The sequence below is a fragment of the Mus musculus genome, chromosome 2 (genome assembly GCF_000001635.26).
Source record: "Mus musculus strain C57BL/6J chromosome 2, GRCm38.p6 C57BL/6J".
NCBI lineage: Eukaryota > Metazoa > Chordata > Mammalia > Rodentia > Muridae > Mus > Mus musculus.
In genome coordinates, this window is record NC_000068.7 from 136,384,521 (window position 1) to 136,399,020 (window position 14,500).

At 39.5% G+C, this 14,500-nt stretch overlaps 1 protein-coding gene across 7 annotated transcripts in view; it reads right to left on the bottom strand.

Moving 5' to 3' along the window:
- The window catches only part of Pak7 (p21 (RAC1) activated kinase 7), a 306,881-nt gene extending 303,433 nt beyond the window's left edge, over nucleotides 1-3,448 (bottom strand). For 3 of the 7 annotated variants that reach the window (NM_172858.2, NM_001360384.1, NM_001360382.1), the window contains exon 1: nucleotides 3,134-3,447. Coding sequence is in view for 2 of the 7 variants with exons in the window: in XM_006499510.4 (XP_006499573.1) it covers nucleotides 3,134-3,173 (40 nt within the window). In the remaining 5 variants the exon portion in view is untranslated. Of the gene's footprint in view, nucleotides 1-3,133 lie in introns of all 7 variants that reach the window. The other 4 variants (XM_006499510.4, XM_006499508.4, XM_030251160.1 and 1 more) reach the window with 3 other exon arrangements.

The window sequence follows — 14,500 nt, forward strand, 5'->3', positions numbered from 1 at the left end:
CTGACATCTTCACATGTGCTACAACATGTACATACATCCCACACACAGAAACACATAGTACATACATATACACATACACATACACATATACATATACAAACATGCTTTATAAATACCACCCTCCATTGGATGGCCCTAAACCCATGAGTCTATAGGCAGCCCAAACTCTCTCTTGTCTCTCTCTGTGTCCCTGTATCTCTGTCTCTCTATGTTTCTATGTCTATCTCTATCCCTGTGTGTGTGTGTGTGTGTGTGTGTGTGTGTGTGTGTGAGAGAGAGAGAGAGAGAGAGAGAGAGAGAGAGAGAGAGAGAGAGAGAGCATAAATTTAGAAGGAACATGGAAGGATTTAGATAGAGGAGTGACAGAGTGAATAAGAAGAAAATACATTATGTGCATATAAGAAAGTCTCAAGGAGCTAATAAAATGTATATCTATAAATAAAAATAAATATATTAAAAAGAAGAAAAGGTGTAGGATTTTCATTTTTTTGCTGTTATGTTGTAGGTGTTGTTGATGATGATGTGTTTTGACTTAGTAATATAGCCCAAAAGGGAGAAGACGTATGAAATTCCTCAGCACGTATAGAAAGCCTAAGTCCCACTTTGTTTCAGTTTTCATGTAAGTGACTCATGGTGACGTGTCTATCACCCTTCCCTTCACTGTCACACTTGGGAACACAAAATTCAGATAAGTTAGTTACATTAAATATCCCATGCCAGCAGGGTTTTTGAACCCATACTATTCTTCATATTCTGAAACTTGATGGCATAGTATTGATCCTATCATTGTTATTAGAAAAGTTAGTAAAGTAAGTTAAATTTTCTCTCCCCTAAACTCAATGACAACCCTGAACTTGTCCATGTGACCTACTTTACAAGTCTGATCTTTGCAGTTGTAATTGAATTAAGACAAGGCTATAGTTAGCTCTAAATGATATAGGAACAGTGTCCTTACATAAAGACTGAAACATGGACAGGAGAACAGACACAGAGAGGAGAACACATGGACATGAAGGTAGAAACAGAATAACGTGATTGGGGTAAGGTATGTCTAAGACTATAAGAATCACCTTCTCCTAAGAGCATCAGAGGATTGCCATGCTAACACTGAGATATTAGACAGAAAATACCCAGATCTGCATCAATAAATTTCTACTTCTTTAAGCTACCAAGTTGGGGGTGTATGGCTATGTCAGTGCTAAGAAATAAAACAATTTGGAGTATTTCAGTAAAAGTAAATTGAATTTGACTTGCATAGCAAATACATATAACATGGGTTCCAAACACATACATGTCCTTCTCAAAGAGATTTCCCCATGCCCAGTTTCTTTGTATTATTATTAATGTCTACATCTATCCATTTATGTGGGCTTTGCTTTGTGAATCACAAGTCTTTGTTGCTGATACATTAAATCACTTCCACAAAATCCCACACCTAAATACGGAGGAACCAGAGTTCAAATTTAGCTTTATCTCATCACTAAAATGACACTGTATTCCAGAACATCTGTCTCTGGTGCCTGTCCATTGCAGCATATTCTGAGGATGTAGGAAAGGCATTGGCAACCTCGGCTTTCAATGCCTACAATCAAAACTCACGTTTGTTAATTAAATGATAAGTTGCAAGGACTGAGTACAATCAATCTCTTATTCACAGAGGAACACGAAGTTTATTCTACTACAAGTATTGTCAATGAACTTGCCATTAGCTTCTACAGCTTTCATTAGAAGTTCTGCTTTGCACACGTGTATTCAAAGTCAAGGTGTTATCAGATTGGACACTTATAGCTTTACTCTACTTAAATTCATTTCCCTCCTGCAGTCTCTGTTTCATTATCACAATACTGACTCATTCTTGCCACCTAAGGAGATCATAAGAATAAATAGTGTAAGTGCAGAGGAAAGTATCTAAACTTCATATTCACAGACAGATGCCCAGCCTGAAAAGATAAAACAGGGGATGAAGGTGTGTTCTAAATTTACCTTTCCTCCCTCTCAGGGGGCTATGCTGCTAATCATAACAGATACAACTGTAAGGTGTCACATCTGTTGTTGCAGAATGTCAACTTTAAGAAGGCTTGTGTAGGAGGGACTTCTTCAGGGAGTAATGTGTCCATCTGTAAATTAAAGATGCTGCCTTTACACCAAATGCCACAAGAGGGTCTCTGATGTTTTGTGAAGTACCTATTTCCCCAGAAGTGTATCCAGTTTTCCAAGTCGTTATCAATTATTGGCCAAGACATTTTTTTCTTTACTACTCTAATATTTAAAAGATCTGTTCAGTTCTTTGAAAGGTTAGGGCTCCCTTAATTGAGATATGAATGCTGGCAAATTAACTTCTACCCTATCACAATGGAAAGCTCCAGACACACTCGGTTTCAAAACGGATGCTCACATTTGTGCCCTAAACTGGACACTTGACAGTCCTGAGACTTTCCAAGTTTATCCTCTAGGAGACTGACATTGTACAGAATTTTAACCAGAGTTTGGAAGTGATATTCTCTTCCACATTCTGTCCACCAATGTTCACAAGCAGAAGTTCTTTCCCAATCCATTGCAACCCACTAAGCGAACAGAGACAAACAACAAAGGAAAACACAGTCCCATAAAGGTTCCGCTATTGCATCTGGTGGTCCACACCTGCTAAAAGACAAAAACCATATGGGAACCCTGCCCTGGCAATGCATCCAGCACTCCCTGGGAGCAGCAGGCACTGTCGTATCACCGGCAGGGCGTGCGCGAGTGCATACACAAAGAACTGCTGCTGGGCTTGCTAGCCTTTCGGGGTACCAGCAGACTCCTAGAGCTGGCATCCAGGGTGATCTCCTACGCCCTCCATCCTAGCATAAGAGCGCTATCCTTTATTTGACCGGTGAAGAGCCCAAGCTGGATGATATCGCAAAGATTGGGGGTTGGGGAGTGGGCGGACCCTGGATCCCTTGCCCATTCTCAGAGGTCCCCAGCCTTTGGCATCTCCTAGGAGATGCACAATCAATTGTGCTGTCATAGAGGTCTCCTTTCGCATCCTCTCTAGGCAAAGCCAGATGCCCGGTGTAGCAACCGTGCGCATCTTGGCAAGCGCCCCTTCTGGAGCCGCTACCCATAAGCCGACCTGCCCGGTGCTCCTGCCTACCTGGTGGCTGGCTGTCAGCAGAGAAGTCGCGGTACCTCATCTGCTTCTCCGCTGCTGCTACATCTGTTATATCGCTCCAAGCGCCATGTTCCTGCTCTCCACGGGCGCACGCCAGGGAACTACTACGGCTGGGAAGGGGCAAGGGGGGCGGGGGCTAGAGGAGGGGGTGGGGGCAGAGTCAAAGCTTTTTACTCTCCTCCCAAACCTCTCCCAGCTACTGAGCATGCCCAAGCCGCCTGGCTTCGCCCCTAGGAGGACTGTCCGCTGAGACCACTCAGCTGCTCCGGGTTTTAGGAGCAGCCCGCTGTAGGAAAGCTGTAGCAATTGAGGGGGGTGAAAGGGGGAGTGTGGAGGGAGTGTCTGCACGCCCGAGCTGGAGAAAACAGCCAATCGGATCACACTTTCCTTCTACCATCCCCCTGCGGGCTACTCCCGCATACCCCTCCCTGAACATCCCAGTTTGTCCAAATTTTCTATAGGACCTTTGCAAAGCCGCACTACATCAGTATGCTAGCTAGTCTCTTTAGCATCACCTGGTCCTGTGCTTCGCAAACTTTAATGAGCCTTTGATTTAAAATACAGATTTGGATTCAACTGCCTGGTCCTGAAAGTCCCCGTGCCATTCGGCTGGTCCTCTGAAAGGTCAGGAGGTGCAAGAATCCAGAAACATCTTCTATAACCTCTAATTGGTCATGGAGTCTTTAATCAGCAATGGACTTATCAGCCTAAGGAGTTACCTTCAGCTTTTGATGATAGCAGCGGTTCAAGGGAGGATGTCCCCTGGGATGTCATGCCTTTCCTGGAAAGAGGCTTTGTAGGGCACACACTGAAGACAGCATAAAACCATTAGTTTGATCTAGAATTAGGAGTTTCGGAGACGATGGGCTCTTGGATCAATTCACAATCGCTTTGATACTTGAGACTAGGAAACTCGTGCTCAGTCAGTTGACCTGTTGTTGACCTGTTGTCCAATTCAAGCCTGAACCAGTCTATCCTGACTGTCTACCTGTCTTCTCTGAGCCTGGGACAAAACCTGAGAGGTTCGATGTAATGTCAAGGCTGGGCTTGACAGTTGAGACTGACTGGTCTTTTGAGAGCAAAAGACCACAGGAGGTATCGGTAATATTGAGATTAGTCACTGCCCACATGAAACCAATCAATTCACAAAACCAACCAAGAGACTTTAATCTTGGTTTTGAGAGAGCCACATCCTTCTTCATCCTCAGAGATCTCTAGATTGTCCTTATGAGAATATAGTGTCTGATCCTATAACTGAATAAGTCGGTTATAAAACAGGGCCAGTTTGCTAGTGAATAGTAGATGCTTATCATCTCCTGTCCCCGTGGCTTATCTGTTCACACACTACTTTCACTGAAGTAACTTATATATCAAAACAGAATCATGGCAGGAGCTGGTGCTAAAGATATTGCCACAGCTGTTAAGAACTCATGTTGCCCATCCAGAGGTCCCAGGTTCAGTTGTATAGGGTGGGTCCGAGCTGTACGTGACTCTGACTCCAGTGGATCTCACACACTCCTCTGGTATCAGTGGTGCCTTTTTCCACCTGGTACACAAAGAAGCATCCAGACACATATATACACATAAAAATAAATCTTTAAAAAATAGATCACAGAACAGATAGATGGTCACTGTTCTCCACTGATGTTTCTAAGTGTGAAGGACATATGTATCTTGGCCTATCAAATCCTATTTTTCCCATTCATATGACTAAAGTCAATAAATTTATCAATGCTTGAAACTGCTCAAATAGCCCTACCTCACCTCTCACCAACTGGATTGCTGTCCCATGGCCATTGGCATAATATTTTCTATTCTTTACTTTCCCCTATGTGGACTTGGACAGATGCAAATGACAGGAAATATTTTATTAAGATGAAGTTTACTTGTAGTTTTAGTATCAATAAAAAGTGCACACACTGCCAAAGTGAACTATATAATCTGAATAATATAATTTTATATTATAATTATGCCATCATGAATAGCCATGAAACAACTGATAGAAAAAAATCATAAATGAAAATCTGCTCCAAAGGAAACTACCAGGCTTAGATGGTTTCACTAGAGAAACGCTCTAAGTAGTGTAAAATACAAAACAACAAAAACAAAACAAAAACTATTTTCACACAATTATTTCCCAGAAAGCAAGAGAACACATGGCTCAACTAATTTATGAGGCTATAATTTCCCTGACACCAAAACCAAATAAACTTAGTAGAAGAGAAGTCCTCTAAACAATATATCTTATAAACCTACAAACAACCATTCCTGAGAGCTGCAGGAAGGGCTGAGTATCCTAGTACAGGTCCATGGTCCCAGCTACTCAGGAGGCTGAGACAGGAGAATCATGAATTCAAAACTTGTCTGAACTAAAGAGTGACTTAAAGGATCATTCCCACCCAAATGAAGAAGGTACTAAAAGCTTTTAGCTAACACTTATAACACCACACATTTTATCCCAAACACCAAGAAAAAAATATTACCTTGAATCTTACAGTGCATAGAGAAAATTATATATTATCTCTACATAGATGTATGTCAGGAACTCAGGGCTGTCTTAATATGTAAATAGGCATCAATATAATCCATCATACAAACTCAAAAATCCTATCAAATTATACAGGAAAGCATTTGAAAAAATGATACCCATTATTGAATAAAGACTTGAAACTCATCAGGAACTGAGGGAGGGAATTGCCTCATTTATAAAAGGCATCTACAAAAAACAAAAACAAAAAACAACAACAAAAACAAACAAAAAAGCAAACAAACAACAACAACAAAAAACCTCTAGTGAACTTGCCATTTAAAAAAGAAAGTAAAAATAGTTTCCTCCTAAGATTCAGGAAAACTAAGAAGAGACTCATCCATCATCTCTTTCAACATATTACTAGAAATTATAGCAACTGAAATTAGGCAAGAAAAATAAAAGACCCCGAGTTATGAAGGAATTAGTAAAATACTTTTTACATGCATTCCACTGATTGTGCTCTTGAAAAGCTAACAAGGAAGCTCCAAGACAGCTCTTAAAACAAAAAGGTAAATTCTGTAACATTCCCCCAAATTAGCTGTATCTCTAGATATAAACCATGAACATTTAGAAAATTACATGAGAAACACAATAACAAAAACAACAGAATGCTAAGACGATTTAATAAAATCATTCAGGGCTCATATTCTTAATATTCTTAAATTACAACATACTAATGAAATCAAAGACCCAATATATAGATATTGTACATTCATATATTAGAAAGCTCAACCTAGTCAAAAAAAATGTACTCTTTATACTAAATGAAGTGACATTTTCAGTGACATTTCTATATTAACATTGAAAATTTTTGGTGACCTGGACAACTTTATCTCAAGTGTATTTTGAAAGATAAAGGTTCTAGACTAAACAGTACTGAGATTGTAGTTGTCTTAACTAGAAAATCATGTGAGACATTTAGATACCAAAATAGAAAACCCAGAAATAGACTCACACAAGCATGAACTATTACTATTAACAGCTGAGAGAAGCCATTCCGAGAACAGCATTCCTGCCATATGCTGCTGCACCAAGAAGATGTGCATGGACAATGAAGAGCTTGAACCTCCTATAACTAGGAGCATGCGCAGCTGAAATAGTGAACATCTTCCTCTAAGATCGGGACAAAAGGATGAAAACAAAGACATCAATTTTACTACTTCAAAATTCTGTGTGGACAGCCAGGAGGATTAGAGTCCAGAATTGGAAAAAAGAAAAAAGTAAACAACTTTTTTTTTCATAGAGTAGGATCTTATATATAGAAAATCTTAAGGTGTGCATGCACATGCACACATGCACATGCATATACACAGAGACATATAGACACCTTAAAATTAATACAATTGCTAAAAGGTTCAGGATATATAATTAACCCATAGAAGTCAGTTGTATTTTATATACTGACTGTGAACAACTTAAAAGGAAAAATTTTTAAGACAATCAGCTTAATAGTAGTTTCAAGAAGAATAAGACACTTAGAAATTAAGACTAGACCCATTAAGAAATATAAAGATAATCCATGTTCATGAAGCAGCAGACAATGCAAAGACTACTCCAAGCAATCTACAAGTCATCCTAAGAAAATCTGAACAATGTTTTCACAGCAATAGAAAAAAAAATATCCTAAATTTTGTAGAAGTCTGTGGAGATCCTAAATAGCAAACACAATCTAGAAAAATAAGAACAAGGTTAGAAAACTTAATAAAACTCTAGTAACCAAAACAATTAAAGAGAACATATAAACCAATATCTAGACCAGTGGAATGGAATGCAGAAATAAACTCTTGTACATGTGTCCAGTAACGGTTAACAAGGGTATCAAGACCACGGAAGAGGAAAAGAGCAATCTTGTTGACAGATCCTGCTGAGAAAGCTGAACACCCACATGCAAAATAATGAAATAGAACTCTAGAGCAAGTATGTAGAAGACACAAATGAGTAAAAGCTAGAAAACATACTGAAGAAAACATGATGAAATCACGACTTTGGATTTAGCAACTGTTTCTTGAATGTGACACCAAAAGAATAGGCAAGACATGAAAATTGGTTAAACTTGAGAACATGGAAATGGAAATCTTCTATCCAAAGAGCACAATCATTGTTGAAAAATCTTCTTACCAAGCTGAAGAAACTGCATGCAGATCATAGATGCAAGAAGAGATTCATATTCAGACTAAGACCCCTTAAAGTAAGCAACATAAAACTTATTCAAAGGGGGGCAGAAAATGAGATTCTTCCAAAAATGATACGTAGATATTAATAAGCATTTAAAGTGGCATTCAAAGTCGCTGACCAAAATATGAAATAATTTAAACTAAAATCCATTAGCCAAAACAGAACAAAATGTAAGAATAATTGGTGGGAGTGTGAAGACGCTGGAAGGCCTGTGCAACAGTAGTGAAAATACTAAGTTGTATCATTTTTATGAAAATTAATGGTATGTTTCCTTACAGTTTAAACAGAATTGGTCTAGGATTGATCAATTCTGTTTTGGGTTATATATTCATGACCTTAAAGAGATGTAAAGATGTGCATTTTAATGCTCATAGCACCAGGCCAAAAAGTGGAAACGACCTGAATGTCCACAGAAAGATGCATGAATACAAAAATTGTGATATGAACGGACATGGTCCCATTCCTCAGTCCTGAACACGCAAAAGATCCGATACATGTGACAGCAGTGAGTAGCCATGGAAGCATTCTACAAAACAAAGTAAGAAAAATAGAATATCGTAAATACTGCATGATTCCGTTCATATGAGATACCTAAATACCTAGTCAGATTGATGGAGACAGAAAGTAGATTGAAGATTAACAGAGGCTGTGGGAAAGAAGAATTGAGGATCTATGGTTTAGTAGTATAGAGATTCAGAATGTGGTAGTTATAAAATGCTGAAGATGAAGAAGGTGATGCTTATAAAAATTCGTGCATGAGTACACCCAGCTGTGTGGTACAGGAAGTTCTGAGTATGAATCCCCAGTACTGTAACTAATGACTTAACTAAATAAATTTCTGAATAGGAAATAAAAAACAAAAACAAACGAGCTCTCAGACACTCCTAGGGTTTAAGTTTCTAAGTGATACAAGGAATAACTGCAACGAGACAGGGAAAAGTCAAAGACAGAGTGATGTCTAAAACATCAAGACTACCTAGGAAAACTGTACAGAGAAAGAACAACTAACAAACATAAACCAGCAGAATAGTAACATGAGGGTAACTAGCACTAAAACAAATGCATAAAACTGCCCAGAGAGAAAGACCAGGGCTGTACTGGGGAAGCCAAAGGGAGTGTTGGCTTCTACAGGGTCAACTCCATATTCAGGTCCTCAGAGACACCTTATTTAAAAGATTCAACATGGAAACATTTTGGTTCCAGCATATAAAATAGACAATGATATATCAGAAAGAAGAGTTCAGAAATTAACCTTAATTTGTATAATAACTCCATTTCTAGGAATGGTGACATAAATCACTGTAGAGATGAATCTCTAGAAGTTAAAGGCAGCTAAATTTCTAGAATTGTGTCTTGGGGGCTAGTAGCCTCAAGCAACAAGAAATTACTTTATCTAATTTAGTGAGCTCCATCCTTTTGCTCAAAAGGAAACCCGTGTACTTCCAAGGCCATGAGTCTGTAAAATCTGTATGAACCCCCACTTGAATGCTTTAGGTCAAACCTCACTCTGGAGCATTTGAGAAAGTTGCAACATTCACTGCCTATGTCTAACAGCTTAGAACATATGAGATAAGGCAGTCAAGAAAACAGGGCCTTTGACTGGTGTAAAAGTTGCCAATATGTATATATAATATGCCAAGTATACGTAAGTGTTTCTATCCCACTGAAATCCCTGCACACTATTGAGTACCAGACTTTTCTGTAAGAAGAACATTTTCAACATTACTGTGCAGGACTGTCCCCTAAAACATTCCTACATCATTAATTCTTTCTTCAAAGATGGTAGATAAATTATAACCTCATCTGGTATCTCTGGATTGTCACTGGGTCATGTGTGGGCCATGAAAATCTTTCATGTAGTAGAGCTGGCATTGCGGAGTGCATAACCAACTTCTTTGGGGTACACAGCTCCCCCTCTTGCTTTGCACAGATCTGGTGGTTGAGAGAGAAATAGAGAGTTGATCGCTTTTGAAGCAGATATCACATGCTCACACCCAGTACCAGGTTCCCTGTCCATTAAGCCCAAATTGTGCTCATTTTAGCTTGCTCTTTTAAAAATATCTTCACAGATGCCACCTAAAGTCCCAAGTATCCTTTAAGAAGGACTTGCAGATGTTTCTCCCCCTTTCTAGAAAACACCAGTTAGTCCTATGAAGATTCAGGAAGGAATTATTCAGAGAAAACAGATGAGAGGCAGCAGCTTCTCTTCTGGAACTGTGAGTTAAAGGAAAAGCTATTGCCTGGATCGAAACCTGGTACCACATGACCATCTATGCATGGCAGAATACAGTGTAAAAACTCTATTATTCTCATGACAGGAACAAATTTTTGTATTTTTAGAAACGTTAATAATATAATATTTGAAAAGTCTCTAAAGATCATGAGGATATTTATCTCTTTTAAATAACAGCAAGACTGATACAATAATAAATTTAAGTGTTTGAGAGAGGGAAAGGTTGAAGTGTTCGACATGCAAGATTAAGGTGAATAACACTGGGCAGCTTTGTGACTTGGGCATGCCATCTCTGACTCCTAAACAACTTTGCTTATCTGCAAAATACAGACGTGAGGTCAGCTTATTTCACAGATTTTTTTTATGAGAATCAAAGGGAGGTATTTTGAGATGAAAAAATATGTGCTATAGGCAAAGATCACAGCACTAAACTATTGTCTTTTCTTAATGGATTTGAGTAAATGTGTAAAAGAATTATAAGTAGTTATAAAATTTCTGTGCATCAAACTTTTATTTTAAATGCTTATTTAAAATTAAACTGCCCGTATTTCGTGTCTACCAACTCACAAGAGAACCCCTGGGTGATTTTGAAATAAGTAAATTCGATGTGGCAGATGCTTAATGTGTGATGCATATAACCCTTCCAGGAAAGACTTATTTCTTAGCCCCTAGGAGTGGGGTGTGTGCTCAGCATCTGTATTGCCTCAGCCCCAGAGAACTGACCTGTCTGAGGCCCTAGCCCTTCCCAGGACAAATTGGATAAAATATCTGATGGATGTGGTGATATCAAGGCTTGGCCATCTTGGTCCATTTTGGTAAAACTCTTAAGGACCACTGTGCCTCCAGAACACCCTGGGAAGTTGGCCAGAGGTGATAGTACTCTGCATCATTCTGGCCTTCCCTCTCTGCATGGTCATTCACCTATGGAGTTATGCTATCAAGACACTATGTGTGTTTGTGTGTGTGTGTGTGTGTGTGTGTGTGTGTGTGTGTGTGTGTGTGTGTTCATTTGTACGCACATATTCATTTGTATACAAACTAATATACATGTGCATGCTAATACATACAAGTCTGGAGGTTAGGAGGATAACTTCATGTGTTCTAATCAGGCAAACTTTTCCCTTTGAGACAGGGGCTCTACTTGGCTTGATACTTGCCATATAGATTATACATGTTGCCAAAACAAACAAACAAACAAACAAACACCCCTAAGAAACTGTTTAACAGATTCCAGGAATACCACAATGTCCAGAATAGAGAGGAAGGAAGACTAGGGATCAAAACCAAATCCCCATGCTTTCAAATCAATCACTTTACTATCTGAACCAGCCTCATCCCCAGAGCACACTTCAGTGCACATTCTTGCTTTATCATTATTATTATTATCATTTAAAATGTTGTCCCCTTTCCCAATTTCCCCTCCACAGACCATCCACACCACCCCCCACCTTAGCCTCTAAGAGGCTGAGTAGTCTGATTAGTTGATATAGTTATTCTTCCTATGGGGTTGCAATGCCCTTCAGCTCCTTCAGTCCTTCCCCTAATTTTCCATTGGAGTCCTCAGGCTCAGTGTATTGGTTGGCTGTGAGAATCTGCATCTGTCTTAGTCAGGTGCTGGCAGAGCCTCTCAGAGGACAGCTATACCAGGCTTCTGTCTGCAAGCACTTCTTGGCATCAGCAATAGTGTCGGAGTTTGGTGTATGCAGATGAGATGGATACCAAGATGGGACAGTCTCTAATGGACTTTCCTTTAATCTCTGCTTCATTTTCTTGTCCATGTGTTTCCTTTAGACAAGGACAATTGTGGGTTAAAGATTGTGAGATGGATGGGTGGCTCCATCCCTCTATGCCTATTTACTCAAGGTGATCTGTTTAGAATCTATTTCCCTGTTTTGGCTAATGTCATCCCCACTGGGTCCTGAGAGCCTTGGGCATCTGGGACTTTAAAGTGGTTCTCCTTTAAAGGAGAACTCCCCATCCCCACACTGCTACAGTCTCCTGGCCCTCTAGACTTCTCTCCTGTCTCTTCTCATACCTGACACTGTCTTCACCTTTTCCTTTCCCCTCCCTTCTCCCACCTAGGTCCCTAATTCCCTCTTCCTCCTATGACTTTTTTGTTCCCCCTTCTAAGTAGGATTGAAGCTTCCACACTTTGGTCTTTCTTCTTCTTAAGCTTCATATGTTGGGTATTCTGAGCTTTGGGGTTAATATCCACTTATTAGTGAATACATACCATGTATGTCCTTTTGGGTCTGGGTTATCTCATCCAGGATGATATTTTGCCTGCAAAAATTAAATCATCATTTTTAATAGCTGAGTAGTATTCTATTGTGAAAATGTACCACATTTTCGGTATCCATTCCTCTGTTGAGGGTCTTCTGGGTTGTTTCTAGCTTCTGGCTATTATAAATATGACTGCTATGAACATAGTGGAGCAGGTGTCCTTATATGTTGAAACATCTTTTGGGTCTATGCCCAGTACTGGTATATATAGCTGAGTCTTCAGGTAAAACTATTTCCAATTTTCTGAGGAACCATCAGACTCATTTCCAAAGTGCTTGTACCGGCTTGCAATCCTACTAGCAATGGAAGAGTGTTCCTCTTTCTCTACATTCTTGCCAAGATGTGCTGTCACCCAAGTTTTTGCTCTTAGCCATTCTGATTGATAAAAGGTGGAATCTCAGGGTCATTTTGATTTGTGAGTAAGGATATTTAACATTTCTTTGCGTGTTTTTTGGTCATTTGAGATTTCTCAGTTGAGAATTCTTGGTTTAGTTCTATGCCCCATTTTTTTTTAAGGACAAAAGGGCAGCCTACAGTCTGGGAAAAGATCTTTGCCAACCCTACATCTGACAGATGTGTATCTAAAATACACAAAGAACTCCAGAAAAATCAAATAACCCAATTAAAAAATGGGGTACAGAACTAAACAAAGAATTCAGTGCACATTCTCAACACCAAAGATCTGTATCAAAGTCTGTTTCTGGGCAAGCCAGCTTGCTGCAATCAGGGAAAGGTGAACTAGATAGCTAGACTGAATCACATCCTTCCTCATAGCCCGACCTCTTATGGCCCTGCTGGATACCATTTCTTCCTTAGATGTTGAAGCCCTTCCTGGTTTAAGTATCAACTTTTCTTTCTGTTCCATTTCCTCACCTGTGTTTCTTAATTCTCATTCCCAAAGACCCTTTTCTTTCTTTCATTCCTATCCAACATAGAACCAAAAGCAAGGAGAGACAGATGTGTTAGGTGAACCTCCTTGGGATAGATAACAGCAAGCAGGATAAAGGGAAATCGTGTTCCTTTCTGCATCTATCTATGGTGTGGTAGGAGCTCCAGATTTGTGGTGGTGTACAGCAGTACATTTAATAGAAAGTTGCTGGACCTACACTATGCTTGCTTTAGATCAACTTGCTTTTTCCTTGGTTGATATTTTCACGACAGAAGCAGTTTGAGCTACTTTTCTTGTTGCTATGACCAAATATCAGAGAAGAAGCAACTTAAGGAATGGAAGGTTTATTTGACTCACAGTTTGAAGAGGTGCAGTTCATCATGGGAAGTAACAGCATCATGTGTGTGCTGTAAGCAGCTTCCACAGTGAGGAAGCAGAACGCGACGTGAGGAATGCTTCGCATAACTTTACTCCCTTTTTCTTTTATTCAGCACATGGTCCCAGTCCATGGCATGTTACCATTCATCTTCATGGTGGGCTATCCCTCCTCATTCAAACCTCTCTGCCCTTAAGGACCAACCCACATGGTGAGTCTAAATGCATTCATTTTGAGAGTGATGATTAACTATCTCAAATTTACCTCCTGTCAATCAACATCCAAACACAACACCTTTAGCTTTAGATTTTATTTTCACTTTTAATTATGTGTATGTTGTGTGGCTGTACACATGACTGTGTCCCTTTGAGCTGCTTTCTAGAACTTTGGTGTAAGCCTCTGTGAAGGTGTCATTTTTACACTTTTGTATGCCTGCAAAGCTAGTTATTCTGTGACTGATACTGCCAGGTTTTTATGTAATTTTGAGATGTCCTGTGTTCCAATTCTCCCACAACAGACACAACACCTGGACACCCTAGTGGCCAGATGTGGAAAAACACCTTCCAATGCTTTTGTTCTCCAGAAAGGGACTTCTTTAGCTACACTCACACTGTGTTGTTTTCTCCTTTCTAATGCACTTGCATATCTACAGGTTGGAATTTTCCAAGGGTGGTGTGTTGCCCTTGGGGCAACTTTCTTATTGTAACATTGCACAGACCAATGTTTCTCTTTAGTGATATTCATCTTTTAAAGAATAATTTCAGTGGCTCTCTTCCTAGTTACCTTGTCTGCAACTTTACATTTTCTTGTGTGCTTCTCTTCAGAAGGCAAAACTTTACTCTTGATCAAAAAGTTTGCTCTTG